Source organism: Protomyctophum parallelum (genome assembly GCF_964188405.1).
Source record: "Protomyctophum parallelum genome assembly, chromosome: 11".
In the NCBI taxonomy this organism is placed as follows: domain Eukaryota; kingdom Metazoa; phylum Chordata; class Actinopteri; order Myctophiformes; family Myctophidae; genus Protomyctophum; species Protomyctophum parallelum.
In genome coordinates, this window is record NC_139707.1 from 24,820,294 (window position 1) to 24,842,455 (window position 22,162).

The following is a 22,162-nucleotide window of genomic DNA, read 5'->3' on the forward strand; positions in this document are numbered from 1 at the left end:
ACAAGTAGAAGTCCCATATTCAAAATGTACTCAAATAAAAGTACAAAAATACCTGCATGAAAATCCACTGTCAAAATATATATATTTTGACAATAGCCGATTTACAAGCACACTTGCGTTGCATCGTGACGCACTGTGTTCTTGTAGATCGGCTATTTTCAAATGGCTAACTGTAGGGCTGAAGTGGTTAATGTATATGTTTACTAATCAAAAACAATATATACAAAGTAATAACTAGTAACTAAAGTTTTCAAATAATTGTAGTGGAGTAAAAGTACAATATTTGACTCTGAGATGTAGTGGGAGTAGAAGTAAAAGCATTGGAAATTGGAAATACTCCTGGACGCCCTCAGACTGCTGCTAAACAAGTTTCAGCCACATCTGTCTATGGACACCTGCATCTCTGCTTTCTATTCTTCCCTTTCATTCATTCCTTCAAAGAAATCCCTCTTTGGGCCACTTAAACTGGACAGGATGAGTATAGCTCCCCTGCTGTTGGCCAAACATGTACCCCACTTTTCCATCTCATAACTTGTCGCAGCATGTTGTCAGATGAAAGACCCCAGGATAGGGCTGCCTGGGTTCATATGCTCTCTCTCTCTATCTCAACCCATTCCTGACTCTTTCCTATGGCGTTAAATCTGCCATTGTCTGCCCATCACCTCATCCCTCCCTCCCTCCATCCCTCCATCTCTCTCTCTCTCCGCTCTCCCGTAATCTCATTCCACCTCAGGCCTTCAATGCCAATCAATCTTTTATTTTTAGCACCTTTATTATTTTTCCCGCTCTTTGAGTGCATTCGCACGCGTGCACGTGTGTTTCTGCTGTGTGTGTGTGTGTGTGTGTGTGTGTGTGTGTGCACCTATGTGTATGAATGTGTGGGTGATAAGGCTAGGTTGGAAGCTCAATAGAATACTTCTGCAGCTTTTATATTCCATTGCACCATTCAGAGTGCAGTAGAAGTGTGTGTGTGTGTGTGTGTGTGTGCTGATCTTCAGAGCCAGTGTGTGGGGTGCTGTAGCAGCAGCACGTTCAGGACCTTGACTACTGAATGTGCACATCACCGTGGCTTTGTGTATGCGCAACGCAGCACTCTGTGTGTTATGTGCAAGAGAGGTCTTAAGTCAAGCTGGTGGTGAGTGATATCTATCTATTTCTGGGCCTGTGATCTTGACTCTGATATTCTTACAAACTCCCACTATACTCTCATATACGGAATAAAAAGTGGAAAAAAGAAAACATTGCTGGATAGATAGATAGATAGATAGATAGATAGATAGATAGATAAAAGGTGGAAAAAAGAAAACATTGCTGGATAGATAGATAGATAGATAGATAGATAGATAGATAGATAGATAGATAGAAAGAAAGAATTTACAACTTAGTAGGCTCCTGAACTCTAGCCTCCCTGGCAGATAGGACATGAACTGTGATCTATGTTCAGTTTTTTTAAATGGTTTTTATTCTATTTATCTTTTTTATGGATCCCTGTAGTTTTTAGGACTTATTTATTTTTATTTATTTATTTGTCTTGCAGTGATATATTTATTATTGTATGAGCCTGTGTTATTTTTTTTAACTAGGAGAAACGTAAGTTTTTTTTCAGCTGCTACAGTTGGAAATAATGACAAAATAAAGCAATCTTGAATCTTGAATCTTGTATAGAGTTCCTCAATATCCAGCAGATTGTTCCAGAAATCTTCAGAGCCGTGAACAGCCCCCTTGTTGTTGTTGTTGTCGTCGTTGGTGATGATCCATTATTTACCGCGCTGTGATGTCACGGCATTAAACTTTCATCTCCGCCGAGGCCCTGAGAATGTCACCGTCAATCAGTGTCAACACTCGATGTCACTCTGCTGTGTGTCTCTCTCTCTCTCTCTCTCTCTCGACCTGTCTGTCTGTTTCTGTCTGTCTCTCTCTGTCAACCTGTCTGTCTCTCTCTCCCTGTCTCTCTCTCTAAGGTCTAAGGTCTTATACCCTCACTCTTCCCATCAAACCGTATCTCTCACCTCTTCTCTCCGTCACTTAACCCTGTCGCCACGTTTGTCACCTCCCACCTTTCTCTTACTTGTGACCCCGCTACTGCCACTGCGCATGAAATAAAACCTTGCCTCGCTCCAACTGGTGCTTTGACCTCCCGAGAAAAGGAAAAGAAATAGAAATGTGTTGATTTGTGACGTCTTACCGGAGCCGTGGAGTGTTAGTGCTGTTGACATGGTGGTTTTTCTGACAGTGAGATATGGGAGGACTTTCATTCCATTATGGCATATCCATCATTTGGGGTGGGTTAAGAAGTGGTGACGCCGTTTCATTGCAAGCTTAATTTAGGAAATGAATAGCAAGCAGGGAAAGTTATAAGCCATTTAAAAACCGGAAACACAAAATAAAAACAACCCCCCTGATACTACTGTCCATTTGCATTTTAATCGGATTTCTAACATACTGTACTGGCGAGTGGCGACCACACCCATTTTACCCATTCAGACCTGATACCGATTCTAAAATTCGGTTTTCTGGTGCTTAAACTTTTTCATGTCAAGGACCCCCAAAATTATATGTATTTGCAAGGACTCGCATCTGAAAAGAATTGGTTCCAGGGACCCCCAGCAGCAAAGATTTGAGTTTTCACCGTTTCAATGAGTGAACCAAAAATGAATTCCTCCAGTACTAACTCTCTCTACTCCCTCTCTTCAGACGCCCCCTGTTCGGAGCTCCAGGGCATGCTGTCTGGCCTGCTGCCAGACTCCCAGATCTCTGGCTCCTCCATGAGGGACATCCATGGCTCCATGGGAGCGGCCAGGCTGGTGGCCAGTCGCTCGGGCTGGTTCCCCAACCCCACGCAGCCCGTGGCGGGAGAGGAGTGGCTACAGGTAACCATGTCGGCCATGTGATTAGCGATTATATACTATTTTGGGCTTGTTTTCATAGACCTGGTTGCTTGTTTTTCACTGATTAGAGCTCTGATAAATGATCATTTATCAGGATATTCACTGAAGCTAGCACGGCGATTAGTGTCGCGGTTTGGCCCGCAGCGTTTTTAGACGTCTGAAACCTTTGTGTCCCGTGCTTTCCCATGCAGGTGGACCTCGGGGTGCCAAAGACGGTGCGCGGGATCATTACCCAGGGTGCCCGGGGGCTGGAGGGCAGCACCAGTGCCGAGAACAGAGCCTTCGTCAGGAAGTACAAGCTGGCACACAGTCTGACGGGCAAGGAGTGGACCTACATCACTGACAGCAAGACTGGATACGCCAAGGTAAGACATGAAAACACACACACACACACACACACAATTCAATTTCAATTCATAAGGGCTTTATTAGCGTGAGAAAACATATGTTTACATTGCCAAAGCAAAAAGTGGAACAGTACAATCAAAACAAAACAAAACAACACAACAGTGGTGCAAAATAAGCACTTTTACTTTTGGTACTGTACTGTACATTTACATGAGTACAAGTACAAAAGCATCAAAATATAATCTGAAACAGAGTGAATTCTACTTGTAACAGTACATTTACGGTAGCATCTACGGCTAATGTATCAATATAGTATTGATACTATTTTTGCATTAGTAAATGAAAAAATGGAGAAAAGAAAACTGTTCCAGCACCACGCACGCACGCACACACAAACACACACACACACACACACACACACACACACACACACACACACACACACACACACACACACACACACACACACACACACACAGTCACACAGTCACACACACATGCACACCAATCACTTATATCAGTTTCCATTTTCTGTTTATTTATAACTGTCTTTCACCCAGCCCCCCCACTCACACGCACACACACACACACACACACACACACACACACACACACACACACACACACACACACTGATTCTTCATCCTAGTATCACTCAACCATGTCAATTTCGGAGGGAAAGCAAAGCCAATTTATTACAGTCTCTGCTCTGATGATCGTTCAGTATAATCACCACACTTCTCTCTGTCTCATCTCCCCCCCACACCCCCTCCTCTCTCCCTCTTCCTTGTCTCTCATGGGTGTTAATTAAAAATGTCTTTTCTGCTTCGCCACTCACCACTGCAGGCTGTCCAACGCAGTGTGACACACAGGGCGCTTTTTATACTCTGTAGTCATTTTCTGAAAAAAGCTCTTTAATGGTACTACTGAGTCCTCTGCTGTTGGTAAAAAAATCCCGTTCTCTTTTCATCTGCCCGTCTTTTCTTTTTACGCGAGCATCCTGGGAAATGTACTACAAGTTTTTTCTTTCTTCCTTTTTTAAAGAAATGGCACAAATTGTAGAAGCGAACGAAATGAAGCGATTTTTGTCCAAAGTTTCGTGTTATGCGTGCTAACATTACCTGATGTTTTCAAAGTCTCTCGTCTCATTTCAGGGATGTTCTGTGAGCTTTTCGAGCTATTTCTGCCAGAAGCTCCTGAGAATAAACCTATACAGTTCAAAGGATGAGCCTCTCTTGGCTGTTATCGGCTTGTTAGCGCTGTCTTGTGTCTGTTTGGTAAAACCGGCACTAGCTGGTCTATGATCAGATTTAGCATTCACAGACAAAGACATTATAGTCTCATGGGAGAAATTCAGTTTAAGCTTCATCTAGCTGATGGCTGCTCAGATGGCTATGTCGACTTGACTGCTTGGGTTAAGTTGAGTGGTTAAAGGGATAGTTCACCCCCAAGAATTACTTAATTTCTTTGTTTGCTTTTAGTCGCATTCCTAAGCCAATAATTTGACTCAACGGAGACTCTTGACTCCGCCGGAAAACATTACTTTCTTTTGCTTTCACAGACGTCTACATCTTTCAGTGGACCGTTTTTAACCATGTCTATTATTAACGGTCCATTCTCCCCCTCCCCCTCTCTCTGTCAGATCTTCGAGGGCAACAGTCACTATGACACCCCGGAGGTGCGGCGGTTCGATGAGCTGGCGGCCCAGTACATCCGAGTGTACCCAGAGAGATGGTCCCCTGCTGGGATAGGAATGAGGATGGAGGTCCTGGGCTGTGACCTGCCAGGTAAGAACATGTTCCATGTTCACGTCTTTATGCTCTTGGTTTTTGCCAGGTGCTTGAAAAGCGCCTGGACTACATTTGCACCCACCACTACTGACGACCGTAAGGAAGACTTTAGTGGCGAACCTAGTCATGATTGGCTGCCTCCTAGTGAACTTTCTAGTGACCTAGTCATGATTGGCTGCCTCCTAAACCAATGATAGTCTGAACGGCATAAAAACCCATACTCTGAACGCCGCAACACGGAGCGAGTGGCAACAGAAGCTAACAGAAGCTAATGTCATGAGCTAACTGGAGCTAGAGGACAACCATAACAAAACACAGTGAGTGAGCCAAAAAAAGAATGTCAGAAACAAACAAAAACAGGCCAAGTCTATGGTCTTTTTAATGTTTGTTTAGGGCACTAAATGACGACGTAAGACGCCATGTGGCTGACATAAATACATCTCGTGACTGACTACGTTTTATAAAAAAATAACGCTCTGCATTCATGTCTCGTAACGTATATATATATAGTGGCAGTGAAGCTGCAGTGAATGAATGCCCCTCGTGATGTCATGTGCTCACTTCACACTCGTGTGATTGTTTGGGGTAAATTAATGTCATACTTTGTTAAGTCTGTCTGTGAATTTTATAAATAGTTTGCCAATGAGTACATTAATCATATTCCATCATATTCAAGGGCTTTTGGAGAGCAATGAGACAGACTCCATGCAGTCACAATTAAGAGCTTGAGACTAAATCAAGCAAATGTCTACATTCATACCACCATCACATCAATGGGCAAGTCATACACGTGACGTGTACTGTATACTGTATAAGCCTATAAGGGAACGTGTGTGTGTGTGTGTGGGGGGGGGGGGGGGGGGGGGGGGGTGGTATGTGTGGTCGTGTGTGCGTGCGTATCTTAATCAGCTTGCCCTATAGGGGGGCATGGCTACATGTCTAGCCAGAGATTAGGCCGTCTAGGTCAGAGGACTTTCACTGCGATGGCCAGCTGTGTGTGTGGTTGTACTGCACTGTAGGCACAGCGGTCAGACTTATTATCATGTTAGTAGCATGTTGCCGTTGAGTGTAACCACAGGGGATTAGGCAGGCTGTTGTCTGTGGTAGTGGTAGTCATGCGACATATCTGATTCTGTGGTCAGTCTGTCATGCACCGTCGATCACTGAGACCTACATGGGTCAGACATGAGTTAAATCTGTTCTGTTCCAGCTGACCAGAAATCAATCACGTTGTTTCCAATGTCACTCGTGGGCCATAGTATCCAGTGAGGTAACATTAGTATCAGCGGTAGAGTGGTTGGTAGAGCGGCCGGATGGTAACCGCAAGGTTCCCAGTTCCATCCCGGGCTCCCCCAGAGTTAGTGCTGAAGTGTCCTTGAGCTGAGACTCTGAACCCCTAATTGCTCCCGATGTGCAGGTTGGTGCCTTGCATGGTTTCCTCCGCCATCGGTGTGAGAATGTGTGTGAATGTAACGCCCAATCTATGTATAGCACTTTGGATGAAAGCGCTGCTTAGATGCACCATTTACCATTCTGTGGCAAACACGTTAATTTAGTGTGGATGTTGTTTAGTTTCACTATCTGTACAACATGATGCAGCGTAAGGTTCTTTGTTGGAGTGTATTCGTTTTGCTCGCAGAGAGCATTCAAGCTGCAAATTGTAGTTGATATTCTAACCTATCACCTGTGTCAACATCTCTGCATTATTCTTCCTAGCCTTTTTTCTAATAATATACTGTAATTGTACACATAATCATAATTGCACTTAAAATAAATACAGCATCTTGTTAATCATATATGGCATAATTGGCAGAAAAATATTTTCTTTTCTTTTCTTTTCTTTTCTTTTCTTTTCTTTTCTTTTCTTTTCTTTTCTTTTCTTTTCTTTTCTTTTCTTTTCTTTTCTTTTCTTTTCTTTTCTTTCCTTTCCTCGCATCCCTTCTCCCCTCCCCTCTCCATGGTGTCACCCTCTATGCTCGTGCCTCTTCTCTTCTCTTCTCTTCTCTTCTCTTCTCTTCTCTTCTCTTCTCTTCTCTTCTCTTCTCTTCTCTTCTCTTCTCTTCTCTTCTCTTCTCTTCTCTTCTCTTCTCTTCTCTTCTCTTCTCTTCTCTTCTCTTCTCTTCTCTTCTCTTCTCTTCTCTTCTCTTCTCTTCTCTTCTCTTCTCTTCTCTTCTCTCCTGTCCTGTATGTCCTCATGGTCTCTCTCGTCTGAGTGGCATCGTCTCCTGGTGCGTTAGACAGGATGTGACAGGTGAGGAAAGGAACAGGAAATGACACGTACCTGGTCCCAGTGGACAGGAAGCCGGTTGTTGCCCACCACACTGATGACCTGTCAGCAGCACTCTGTATCAGGCAGCGCAGTACTCTGTGTGTGTGTGTGTGTGTGTGTGTGTGTGTGTGTGTGTGTGTGTGTGTGTGTGTGTGTGTGTGTGTGTGTACTTGTGCGCACATGCGTGCATGCAACTGTGCGTGTGTTCGCACAAACCTGGATGTCGTCTAGAACTAAAACCAGTCTCTGTCGGTTGGAATGTCCATAACTGAAACTTTTCAGGATTCAAATTCAAAAGCATCAAAAGTAGCAGATCTACAAGCTGAAAACGAGGCGCGATGCTTTTGTGTGATGATGTGCTGTGGCATTATCAAGCAGGGCATTAATACGAAACAAAAAGAATATGTAGATAAGAGGTTTCTGCTCGACAATAAAGATAAAGACACTGACAGTAAGTGTGTGTGTGTGTGTGTGTGTGTGTGTGTGTGTGTGTGTGTGTGTGTGTGTGTGTGTGTGTGTGTGTGTGTGTGTGTGTGTGTGTGTGTGTGTGTGTGTGTGCGTGGGCGTGCACGTGTGCGCGCATGTGTGTGTGTCTGCCCAGGACAGCCAGTACATCCTAGCTGTGTGTCAGGAATAGCCAGGAGGCAGGTTAATGATGGGGACAGAGGGAACATGCTCCGTTGTTAACCGAGGTTACATCAACATAATATTACCCATTGCCTGAACGTTTGCCAACATAGTTTAGTTTCCCTCGCTCCGCTTAAAGGTATATTCAGTGATTTCACTTAATTCAAATATCACTTATTTTTTTGTTTTGTTGTGATAATCCTCCCTACTATAGAGTGTGCTGGCCATATAAGGAGTTCCTCCCTGTCCCCAGTTAACCCCTGGGGGTCAAAACACCTTAGGTTTCGTTTTTGACTCTCTATCCTGATTGGACGAAAGGCTGGGTCCCACAGCCAAAAACGAAACCTATGGTTTTTTGAGTGAAATCACTGAATATACCTTTAAGATTGAGAAACAGAGTTATTTGTGCCTTAAATATAGGGCTACAACTACAGTAGATTCACTAGTCAGCAGTGGTGGAAAGTAACTATGTACATTTACTTAAGTCCTGTACTTACATAAGTAAATGTTTGAGATATTTGTACTTTACTTGAGTATTTTCAATTTCCAATACTAATTCTACTCCATCTCAAAGGCAAATATTGTACTTTCACCCCACTACTATTATTTGAAAACTTTAGTTACTAGTTACTTTTTAGATTTCGTATTATTATTGCAAAAAGTACAGTAACCAATTCAGCCTTATATGCATTTCAGCCATTTGATAATAGCCAATCTACAACCCAAAATAGCTATGGATGTCTCCATCACATCTTTGATAATAGCCAATCTACAACCCAAAATAGCTATGGATGTCTCCATCACATCTCTATGGATGTCTCCATCACATCTCTATGGATGTCTCCATCACATCTCTATGGATGTCTCCATCACATCTCTATGGATGTCTCCATCACATCTCTATGGATGTCTCCATCACATCTCTATGGATGTCTCCATCACATCTCTATGGATGTCTCCATCACATCTCTATGGATGTCTCCATCACATCTCTATGGATGTCTCCATCACATCTCTATGGATGTCTCCATCACATCTCTATGGATGTCTCCATCACATCTCTATGGATGTCTCCATCACATCTCTATGGATGTCTCCATCACATCTCTATGGATGTCTCCATCACATCTCTATGGATGTCTCCATCACATCTCTATGGATGTCTCCATCACATCTCTATGGATGTCTCCATCACATCTCTATGGATGTCTCCATCACATCTGTTTTGCTCCCGATCCGATTCTGAGCTTTTGATTTTTAGCATCTGCCACATCACAATAGTACAATATCCCAAATCACAGACAATTTCCAGTCTATCATGATATGGCTTTTTAAATAGCCAATTTAGCTAGCCAATCAATATACAAAATAGCAATCTACAAGCTCACAATGTGAGCTAGTAGATTGGCTATTGTCAAGCATCACGACGCATTGTGAGCTTGTAGATTGGCTATTGTCAAGCATCAGAACGCATTGTGAGCTTGTAGATTGGCTATTTTCAAAAGATTTGAAAACTTGAAATGGGACATTCTGCACAATGATTAGTACTTTTACTTTTGGTACTTTAAGTAGATTCTTATATATAACTGGAGTCCAGATTGAATTCCAGACTACATGGCAGTATTGATACTTAAGTAAACAAACATGTCTGAGTACTTTTCCCACCACTGCATATACAGTAGGTGGTTATTATCTGTCTGCTACCCAGCTGTGTGGAGGTTGTTTTGGTTTGTGTTACAGGAACACGCACGCACGCATGCACGCACGCACGCACACACTCTGCCGGCTGTTCTGGTCTACAGTATAATATTGTGTGTATGCGTCTGTGTGCCAGATGTCTGCCTCCTGGATGTAATCTCTGCATTAGTACATGATAGCAATGTTTTTTTTATTTTTCTATTCCCTCTTAAATGAACATCATTGCCGTTACCGCAGCCAATATCCACAAATCCAATCTCTCCCATTCGCACGTGTGTCATAATGCATTACACACACGCACAGTAGCGCACAGTCACTGCCACCCCCCACCCTGGAGGCCATGGATAAACAACACACACACACACACACACACACACACACACACACACACACACACACACACACACACACACACAGTGACATGTCATGATCTCACTGCGCCACTACTGGGGCTGTTGTGGATACATTTGGAAGTGTAGACAGCAGTAAAATGTCTCGCTGACGACAGTGTAGACGACTCTACTCTGCATTTGTTTGTCACCCCACTACTATTATTTGAAAACTTTAGTTACTTTGTAGATTTTGATTATTATTGCAAAAAGTACAGTAACCACTTCAGCCTTCAGCCTTCACACACACACTAGGACAAACAGGGACCTCTACTGGTGAAAGTCATACTCACTAAGGGAAGTTAGTTCTGTACTGTACACTGCAGCAGTGGTTCTCAAAGTGTGGTCCAGGGACCGTCAGGGTTCCTTGGGGGAGGGCGGACACACACATGGACATATGGTCCTTTAGTTTACAGGTCCATTTGGTTCCAGTTTTTACACTTATTCAGTTATTCGGGTCCTTGAAATCAAAACGTTTGAGAAACACTGCTCTGCAGTGCTATAATACACAAACACAGCGTCTACATTGTACCTTTGCTCCACATTCCCCCTCCACTCCAAACATCTGTCAACAGGGCTGAGCAACAAGCTCTCGCTCATCCGCTGACACAGCATCTGAAAGCATCTTTCTAGCATATGTGTCTCCTTCATTCCACGAGGCGCCGTCAGGAAGAGTCAGGAGGCAAAAGGTAAGCGTAGGTCACAGGGTTAGGCCACGTTACATCACACTAACTAATTAGTGGTGGAAAGTACATTTACTTGCTGTTAAATTATTGTTATTTTGCGTTACCGACAATTGCCAGCCACCCTCGAGAAAAAACAAAGCAAAAAATGAACTGCAGCTTACCAGTGCAAATAAATACATACATAAATATAGGTCTTAATTGGAGCAAACTAACTCGTTAGGTTGCTCCGTTACCCATTATATAACGCTGTTATTTATAACGCCATTACACCCAACACTGGTAAGCACTGTAACATTTTGAGGTATTTGTAGTGTACATTACTTGAGTATTTCCAGTTTCCAATGCTTTTAATTCTACATCTCGGATCCAAATATTGTACTTCACTCCACTACATTTATTAGAAAATTTTCGTTACTAGTTACAGCACATACATTAACCACTTCAGACCTAGTACTGTATATATATTTTGGCCATTTGTGCCGCATTGTGAGCTTGTAGATCTGCTATTTTCAGATGTGTATACATGAAATGGGATATTCTGCACATTGAGTGCTTTTTCCACCACTGCAACTAATTATCCTGTGCCAGAGACATTAGTTTGACACGTCTGTCTTTTCCTCCCCAAAACAGTCTTATCACCAGAAAGAAAACCATGAAATATAACACTAATTGACCCCTCCGTAGTCCTCTGACGTCCCCACACACAGTCAAATCCCGGCGCGTTAACTTTTGAGAGTGTACGGATGTAACCAAATGGGGTCTGAGTGTAAATGAACGCCCAGGGATTCGGAGTCCACTCACGCGTCCATGAATATATATAGCCACAGCTGTAAATGCTTAGCATGAATCTCAGATATGAGTTTTAGAAGCAATCATCGACTGTAAACATTGGATGTCAGGGGGGGGGGGGGGGTTATCAACAATGTAAAGATGTTTACGTGTATGTACAGTATTTAGAGTATGGTCAAGAGTTCAGCTTGACATGTCTTCAAACTTCAAGCAAATCAATTCCTCAGAAAGAAGAAACAAACGTTTTCCAGACGCCGTGCCGTTCCTTGAATGCCTTCATTCACAAGATTTGAACACAATAAGATTTAAGTGATGCATACATTAATCTATTCATTGCTCCAAGTTTTTTTCTATCGGCAAGAAAGCACAGCAACGCCATCAGCCAAATTAGTCCCAAGATTCTACGCTCTTCATACCAAGCCAGCAAGACGTTATTAGATGCTCATACCAAGCCAGCCAAGATGCATTAGTTGGATCGCATGTGACCCAGAAATGAGTATAGAATCTCATCATCATTATAAACAATCACATAGAAAGCAATAGAAGTTTTTTTGCTACTCAGTAATGGGTCTATTGTTCTTTCAACTGTTCTAATCACTCAAAGGAGAAGAAATGCTGCATCATCTGGCAAACGATACATTATTATGACAAGCTTTTCTTTACATTAGCATACAAGGGAACGTGCAGTGACCAATAAATGACTTCCAATCAGGGAGGCATTCACCACGAGATGTTTGCAAGATGTTGTTATTGAAAGACTTGTGGTTTAGGTTTATAGTAAACATGCTGCTACAATCATTTTTGCAAGCCTCACTTATCATTGCATGATTGAACCAAACGTTCATCCACCAACAGAGCGATGGTGCCAAAGACAAAATTGTTACCAAAAAATATTGCATTGGCTGTGCGCGGCCGAGAGGCTGAGCGTCTCCAGATGAAACAACAATAGTACGTCGGCGGCATGCCTAAATGTTTAATTCCTCAGAGCATTCACACACACATTAGCCAACACATCGTGTTTGTGTTTCCAAGACAAATCTGCCATCTCTATCCACTTAAGCCCTAATACAGTACTGTACTTTACTAGTGTACGTCAAATATGTTTTTGCCGATGTATGCAAACAAAGTAGGGGACATGAGTTAAAAAGGCAAAAAAAAGAAAATAATAAAAATACAAATAAAAGCTGTCCGGAAGAAACCACCTAACTCCTTTTTAAGGTTTTTGATTATTATATATTTTTTTTCTTTCATAAATCAGTGCTATTGCATGCCCTTTACGTCTGTGTGTTGGTTAAAAAAAAAAAAAAAAAAACAATGGAAAGTATTTCATTTAAAAAGCGCTTATATCAATCAACAATTCATTGTTGAAAGAAAAAGCACTTCAACAGAAACCTCCTAACTCACTTGAGCTGGATGTTTTTTCATTTCCTGAAAAATGAACATTTGGTGTTTCTTCCAGACAGCCGAGATATATTCTTCTGGACTATTTACAGGTTTATCTCCTTGACCTGCTGCTTGTCCATTTATTATACAAGATTATCAACATCGTTAGCACCGCAAGGATTACGTTAATTTAACAACCCTTCACTATTCGTCCCTGTCCGGTGGAAACCTCATATGTCCATAACCCGACAGCGACGTATCTGTTTCCAGAATACCATTGACGAGGACACAGCAGTCCAATTAAACCACAACGTTATTGCGGAGGACACGTTCTAATCATCCACGCTACCCGTGTGTGGAGGCAACATGTAATTACTTCTGCTGACCCGCTATATTGGATTTGAACGGATAACATTTCAAGCTGCCAGCATCGCTCATGCTTTTTACATCAGAGCTATCCCAACATCTGCTGCGCTCCTCTCCTCTCCTCTCCTCTCCTCTCCTCTCCTCCTCTCCTCTCCTCTCCTCTCCTCTCCTCTCCTCTCCTCTCCTCTCCTCTCCTCTCCTCTCCTCTCCTCTCCTCTCCTCTCCTCTCCTCTCCTCTCCTCTCCTCTCCTCTCCTCTCCTCTCGCTCATTCCACACCTTGTTGGCAGGCACGCCCTCGTGCACAGGCGCACATCGATGCATTCAAGCACACACACACACACACACACACACACAGCAAACACACGCACACACACACCACCTGTTTGGCATATAGACAAGAGTCTGACTTTATTGTGTAAATAAACATCTCATCTCTATGGAGAGAGAGTGAGAGAGAGAGGGGGGGAGAGAGAGGGGGAGAGAGAGAGAATTGAATTGAAAAAGAGAGAGAGAGAGAGCGAGAGTTGGTAGCTCAGAGCTGCCCAACTCAAGCTTTGTCTGCTGCAGTTCATATGGTGTGTGCAGTGACCATTACAACAACACAGCCTTCTCTCTTTCATGCAAGTCAGACACACATGCACAAACAACCCCCCCCCCCCCCCCCACAACACACACACACACACACACACACACACACACACACACACACACACACACACACACACACACACACACACACAACATACACCACACACACACACATGCACCTCTGTTTAACAATATGCCTTCAACTGCAGTACAAAGCCTGCACAGGTGATGCTGCTGTTGTACTCAAACATTCTAGAGGTGTTGTGTGCTGTTCAAGCAAACCCACCAAAACCAAAGCCAACTTAGTTTGTGTTTGTGTGTCGGGCCTATGAATGAGTGTGTTTGCTTGTGTGTGTGTGTGTGTGTGTGTGTGCGTGCATTGCGTGGGTTTTCCAAGTCCAACATTGCTGATAGCTTTCACATGTGAGCAGTGGCCTGGCTCCAGCCATGTGATTGGTGGGCTGTAGTCTTGGTGACGCCCACTTATCTCTCTGCCCCACTCCCCCTTCTCCCTCCCTCCTCTCGCTCTCTTCTCTCTCTCTCTCTCTCTCTCTCTTCTCTCTCTCATCTCTCTCTCTTCTCCTCTCTCTCTCTCTCTCTCTCTCTCTCTCTCCTCTCAGAGAATAGCATGGTTTGCGGGTAAACCAGGGGGCAGTCAGACAGATATTTTGTGAAGCCTGAAACTCCTGAAAGTTCATATAATGGCCTGTCATTGACCCAGAAAAACCCATAGCCCCATAGAAGTCCATGTATTTGGGCCCAACTTCACCTAGACTGTATTACCTTAATAAACATGGTCATGAATACTTTCTGCTTCAGTAATTAGTTTAAAAGTCTCATTTCTAATGTCATAATATTCTTTTTGGAAAATTATGGTCCCATTTATTAAAAAAATGACCATAAGTTGCGCATGTTCTGAGGGGCGTGGCTACCGTTACAGTCTATGATCGGGATTCCCCTCCCACTCGAGTCAAAATAAAAACCAACGGAGAAGAAAAGGGGGAAGTCCCGCCTCGTGTCTGGGCCAGCCAATGGCCAGCTGGGCCAAAACGGAGCCAGCCAATGGCCAGCTGGGCCCAAACGGATCTAGAAAGATGGCGACTACAGTGCAGGAATAACAGGCTTCATTTTACGTCATGTTAGACCCGGGGAACGCTTTGTCCATATGTTTTTACAGTCTATGGGGTAAACCGACATAAAAATTGGACATTTGCATTCTGGTAACCCCAAGAATCAAGATATACCTGTCTCCAAAAAATAACATTCCAAAATCACTGAAAGTGATAGGCTCCCCTACTATGTGCATGTGCACCGAAACTTGTTTATTGCCAATTTTCAACGTGCAACACCGCTGGTGCGCAATTGAGAAATAACCCCTCAGTGAACTAAAAGAGAAAAAAACAATGGCTCGTTAGATGTACTGTACTGGTGTTACTGATTAGGACAAAAGTATTATCAAATCAAGTGATCCAATTGGGAAAGGTTATATTTTCTTCCCGGTACAGCATACGTGGTAAGGATAGGATACATATTATCCATGATTATTATGTATGCAATGTAAACATTCTTCCACACTAATTATTGTGAAGGGCATAGCTCCGATATGTTATTCATAGAAGAGTAGTATACTATTCCGGACAGACTAGTTTGATGGAGACTAGTCTCTCGAGACAGACTGTTGACTAACGTCAAACAAACAAATTCAAAGGAAAGGAGGGTGTTGTTTTTCCTTTATTTTTTTGACGATGGGTTCTCAGATTGGATGGAGACAAAAACCGTAGAACACTAACTGACAGTAAATGGCACCATGTCTCTTTATGTTTAGACAGACGCTATGGTTTGACGTTTACCTGCTTATCTTGGTTTCTTTGAAGCACTAAATTGTTTTTCTTTGCACTCTACGTGCCTATTTTACCCTGTCATTTCATTTGTTGACTGGGGTGCACGCCATGCCATCCTCTGATCTCGCACTTATAAATCGCTCTGGAGATACGTCTGCTAAATGCCCTAAATTGTAAACTGTAAATTGATGTAATTGAGTTAGCATAATCACGTATTGGGCCCATTGCTTCACTGGAGACAGTTCTAAACTCAAATCACGAGTATAATGTGTGCGCGGCGCAACAAATGAAATTTTGAAAGTAGCCTTCCCCCAGCTAGACCTAGCTGCTGTTTTACCGCTGTGGGCACGAATGCATGAGAGGGGAACGGAAAAAAGTTGGAGAGGGAAGGAGGGAGGTGTGTGTGTGTGTGTGTGTGTGTGTGTGTGTGTGTGTGTGTGTGTGTGTGTGTGTGTGTGTGTGTGTGTGTGTGTGTGTGTGTGTCAGGGTGCGGTGGGGGCTATTGGCTTCAGCTTCCCCCCCCACCTCCCCGAACTTCCCTCCCCATCAGAAGAATGTAATCACTCCAGTCTACTGCCAAAGCTACCGAGCTGCTCCCCTCTACATCTTACTCCATCTCCCTCACTCACTCTCTCCTTCTGTTCAGTCCTCTTGGTAAATGCTGCATTTATATAGCGCTTTTTATCCAAAGCGCTGTACATAGATTGTGCATTATATTCACCCATTCACACAGAGGCAGAAACCATGCACATCGGGAGCAATTAGGGGTTCAGTGTCTTGCTCAAGGACACTTCGACACTAACTCTGGGGGAGCCCCGGGATGTAACCTTGCGGTTCCCATCCGGCCGCTCTACTGGCCACCTTCATAAAGCTGTCTTGTCTTCTCTCTCTCACTGATGCTGTTTCTGTCCTCACCTTCATAAAGCTGTCCACCACTGGTCATCATCATCATCACTCGTTGTGACTCCAGACACTGAACAACTGAACAGACATGAACTCAGATGTCACAGTTCATGAGTGTCAGAGGGAGAGTCAAGGGTGGTGGTGTTTTTTCCCCTCCAATTCCTGGAAATCATTTCTGTGGGGGGAATAAATGATTTATACTTTTTGGTTTGAAAAACGAGGAGCAGTTTATTGGTTTGTCCTGTGTTTGGTGGTGTAACACCAACGGAAATGTAAATATGGTCAAGTATCAAGACTCTCCCGTCCATACGTCCGTCCGTCCGTCCCTCACTCCCTGCTTCTCTTCTCCCCCCCTCTCTGTATCTGTCTCTGTCTTTCTGTCTGTCTCTCTCTCTATCTCTCTCTGTCTCTGTCTCTCTATCTCCCTCCCTCCCTCTCTGGTGGACAGTTTGGTTATCTTTTCCTCCCTGAATGAGGTATCACACATGGAAATGCTTAGCATCAGGCACAAGTTCATACTGTGTGCGTGCATGCGTGTGTGAGTGCATTTTTTTTCCTTGTGTAAATATTTTTGGTTTGGCTCCTGACTTTTCCCATCCAGTTGTTCACTCACTTATTTCCTGCTCTGGCTGACGCGACCTTTCTGTTCTCTTCTTTTAGTTGTTTGATTTTCTTTTTAACTTTGCAAACAAACATTCCGACCCTCAACTGCAGCTTTAGGATTAGGTTTAAAAAATAATCAGGATTCAAACAGCAAAGGTAGGGGATGCACACGCAGATCCGACACACCAAAGATCCAACATGTGAGAACAGCGGTCGGACATGCGGTCGTACATGCACTGCAACATGCTTACGGTTATTGTTAGGTTAGGGTGTGAGGTACGCTGTCGGACTAATGACACTCAGACCAATAGTATGTTGGAACTAAAGCCTGTACCGCGAAGGTAGCAGATTGACAAGCTAAAAAAAGCTTTTATGCATTTATTGATAGGACTGTAGACTTGACAGGAAGAGAGATGGGGAGTGGCACACAGCAAAGATGGTCATCGGGACCCCCGCGACACCCTTGCCTATAGGTGTCCAGATATTTGCTATTTAGTTTGGATGATTTTGTGTGACGCTGTAGTCAGATCAAGCAGCGTTGTTAACAAAAAAACACGTATAACATGGAAATAAGAGGTTTCTGCCCGACAGCAACGATATACTTTTTCTTATGACAAGTATGAGTAAGCTCAGCTTCTTGTTTTCACCCTGCCTGCCCTGAACTAACCGTGAGACACAAACACTGGATCCTGATCCTAGCAGCGTTTGCTTTGATGTAACGTTTCTACTAATTGGCCACTCGCTGTCAATAGCTTTCTAGTATAAAGACCTTGCTATCTCGCTCCAACAACTGAACTGAACTGCTACTGTACACTTCACAGCTTAGCACTTTGAGCCACACTGAACTTACCACGACGAAAATACAAAAATAAATCAACACTGTGTCCCTTTAGGGGCTCCGTACTGAACATTGTTTTGTTGGTGTTTTACTGACTGACTGAAGACAAAAGTACTCATTAAATTGCAGATCTACAAGCTCACAAGAACGCGTTGTAAGCTTGAAGATCTGCTATTTGAAGTATATACAGGATACAGGGCTGAAGTGGTTCAAAATCTACAAAGTAACTAGTAACTAAAGTTATAAGATATTTGCAATGGTGTAAAAAGTACAATATTTATACCTCTGAGATGTAGTGGAGTAGACGTACAAGTTGGAACTACTGCGGTAAGATAAAAAACAATACCTCAAATTATACCATTTTGGGCGGGAACCCCTTTTGTTGTTAGCATCATGTTATGCTTTAGCTATTGAAAAATAGATCTACAAGCTCATAGCGTGCCACTCGGTGGCGCGCTATGAGCTTGTAGGTCTGCTATTTTTGAAAAATCGAAGAACGACTGACATAGAAACATAGCTTTTTCAAAAAACTGTCAGGATGTAGAAACATTTTTAGAATCTGATCTCAGATTACAATTTCAAGCCTCACAGGAAACCCTTCTCCCATCATCCTACTTCAGGCTACCAGTGGCAGCTCCAGACCACTTTTACTGAGGGTTCTGGAAGGGAGCTTGACTATTAATGGTGCTATGAGATGCTATGTCCCGTGCACATGCAAATGCACATGCACGTGTCACGCACGTTTTTGGCAGATTTATTAATTAATTAAAACGCGCATTTGAGGAGCTTTTACAGTTATGTTATAGCAATTTCACACCAGCAAACAAGCAAGCAATAATGCACAGCTAATAATTTGACAGGATGAACTGTGAGAGTGAACTTAGGATAATGAAACAATTAATTGAAAGACTAAACAGCACTGTGCCAGATCCATTCATACTCTTCCATTAATCGTTCATATTGCCTGTCTCCATAGCAGCACTTGGCCCTGGGCATTAGTGTGTGTGTGTGTGTGTGTGTGTGTGTGTGTGTGTGTGTGTGTGTGTGTGTGTGTGTGTGTGTGTGTGTGTGTGTGTGTGTGTGTGTGTGTGTGTGTGTGTGTGTGTGTGTGTGTGTGTGTGTGTGTGTGTGTGTGTGTGTGTGTGTGTGAGAGAGTGTGTGAGAGTGAGAGAGTGAGAGAGTGAGAGAGTGAGAGAGAGAGAGAGAGAGAGAGAGAGACAGAGACAGAGACAGAGACAGAGACAGAGAGCACGGACAGTCTGCCACGGCTACTCACACCTGCTACTGGCTACAAAACAACAGCATCACTGACCTGCAACCTGCCACCAACCTGCCACTGACGGCCATGCGAGTCACTTTCAGACAGCATTGTTTGTGGCTTAACTGTACAATTATTCCTTCACTGCCTAAAGGGTTTCCTGCCATAAATAACTAATTTTCCCACCCAGACCGTCCCACTGTAGACTAGTAATTGTTAGCTCAACACTTCTAGCTATACCCTTTCCCACATACTCACCTTGTTAGCTTTGCACCGGGACGTTTCCTGCTACTACAAATAATCGATTTTGTCTGACATCGCGTGATACAGTACCGTAACACTTCAGCACTAGCTGAACAACCACTTTCCCAGGAATGATAAGCTTTAACGCAGAGCTAACTACATATACTACCTAGCACTGAACCACTGTTGGAAAGTATTTACTTAAGTACTGTACATGTTTTAAATACTTTTACTTTACTGTAGCATTTCCTATTTCCAATACGGTACTTTTACTTCTACTCCACTACATTCTGTATTATGTACAAATATTGTACTTTTACTCCATTACATTGATTTGAAAACTTTAGTTACTCTAGTTACTTTGTAGATTTTGATTATTATTGCAAAACATACATTGACCACTTCATTACGGCTTTTTGAAAAGCTCACAATGCGTTGCATCAAAGATTTGTATACATTTCAAAACTTGAAATGGGACCTTCTGCATAACAGGTATATTTTAGCCTACTTTAAGTAGGCTACATTTTGATGCCAATACTTTGGTACTTTTACTTAAGTACATTCTGAATTTCGGACTTTTACTTGTAACAGAGTATTTCTACTAAAAATGTGAGTACTTTTTCCACCACTGCTATCAACTCGACTCACCATCCAAAGAGGTTTCTCCTCGAAGGAATGTCCCCATTTGACGCGCATAATAGCCTATTTCAACGTTGTTCCTGCTGTTTGTTTTTGCAGTTCATAGTGAAGCTTGACTTGGGAAGCTTGGGAAAATTACATGTTTATGTAAAGAAAATTACTCGGACAGTGTGTGATTAGCCAACGGTTGCCCTTCATAAAGCCACCCAGAATAATGATTTAGACTGTCCACTGACAGCAAATTGTCAGCTAGCATTCCTGTATGCAGCTGTAAAGATTGGAGTTTGAAGCATGGTGCCATTTCAACAGCACTGTATTCTTTAGGAGTTTAGGTCAATGGATGTTCTACAACTTTATTGAGGTTATAGCCTAATTTTCATGTCAAGGCCCCCCAGATTCATATGTATTTGACAGGGGACCCCCCGCCCCCCATCTGGAAATATGTTTTGCCAGGGACCCCAGTTTGGAAACCAATGGCCTAGCATACTGAAGTGTCGTGTGTACCTGACAGGTATGCTGTTAACCACTCAACGGAGGTCCCTGCTATCAGAAGAACACACATCTCCGTCTCAGTCAATCTATCTGTAATTACGGAAAGGAAATCCCCCTTTCACACTCATACACATGGAACCACACACGCGCACACGTGCACACACACGCACATACGCTACTGTGGAGCAATGGACGCGTCACGCATGCTTTCACTCTCACTCACTCACACTCACGCACGCACCCACGTGCACGTACACGTACACACACACACACACACACACACACGCACGCACTCACACAGCGTAGTGTCAGTAGTCATTATTTAGGCTGACAGTGGTAGATTTATACCCAAAGCTCTCTCCATAATTGAACAGTTTTCCTGCCTGTGTTTCCGCCTCACACTGCTCAGTCAGCAGCTTCACAATGAGGCCCTAGGCCAGGGATACGCTCTGTGTGTGTGTGTGTGTGTGTGTGTGTGTGTGTGTGTGTGTGTGTGTGTGTGTGTGTGTGTGTGTGTGTGTGTGTGTGTGTGTGTGTGTGTGTGTGTGTGACGTGTGTGTGTGTGTGTGTGTGTGTGTGTGTGTGTGTGTGTGTGTGTGTGTGTGTGTGCGCGCGCTCGTGCGTGTGCGTGTGTGGTGTTTGTAGGGTAGGCCTATATGCAAAGGTTAACTGAGCACCCGTGTCTTCTCAGTTTGAGGCGTGTGTGCATACGTGCACGTGCGTGTGTGCGTGCCAGGGACAGTGAGGCAGTGATTGACAGACAGGTATACAGTAGAAACAGAGTCATAGGGCATGATGCTGCGTGTTGCAGTATTAATGGGTGGCCTGTTGAATACAGATGTAAGGATTGATCTAGTTATATGTCCTATATCTTATTCAGTGTATGTCTGTCTGTCTGTCTGTCTGTCTGTCTGTCTGTCTGTCTGTCTGTCTGTCTGCAACATGTGTCTCTGAATAACCTACTTCACCAAGTGTAGTAAAACGGACCCACAAGGAGTTGAATTAACACTTTGCAGTGCATAGCGCCTACCGTGTGGTGTAGAGTGGCCACCCACGTCTCTCTTTCTCTCTCTCTCTGTCTCTCTATCCCTCCCCCTCTCTCCATGCTGTAAAGACCGCTGCGCTAGTGTTTAATATTTGGAGGTTTCCTCTGTGCATTTGGGAGACTATAGGGACAACGCTGGTGGATGTGCAGAAGTGAGAAAGAAAGATGACCCGAGAGAAAGGGGGGGTTGTCCCACAATCCCAAGGCAGAGAGGAGTGAAAGTGGCTAATGAAAGCAGAACAGATTGTATAGCAGCGGAGGAGGAGGGGAGAGGACTCTCAGGACATGGAGAGGAGAGGAGAGGAGTGGCATGGAACAGTGTGGTTCTCAAACGTGTTATTTTTGGCCCGCGGACCCCCATCTGAAAAGACCCCCAGGAGGCAAGATTTATGTTTAAAAAAAGAGTTAGACAGAGGGGGAGAGGAGGGAGATAGAGGGGAGAGGAGGGATGAGAAGGATGATGAGAGTGGTTATAGGT

General features: G+C 43.5%; 1 protein-coding gene across 1 annotated transcript in view; it reads left to right on the forward strand.

The window, feature by feature from the left end:
• Positions 1-22,162, forward strand: part of LOC310866936 (neuropilin-2-like) — a 130,907-nt gene that overhangs the window by 70,877 nt on the left and 37,868 nt on the right. The window contains exons 8-10 of the mRNA XM_083776731.1: positions 2,695-2,870; positions 3,080-3,253; positions 4,879-5,023. Of these exons, the coding sequence (XP_083632857.1) occupies positions 2,695-2,870; positions 3,080-3,253; positions 4,879-5,023 (495 nt within the window). The remainder of the gene's footprint in view (positions 1-2,694; positions 2,871-3,079; positions 3,254-4,878; positions 5,024-22,162) is intronic.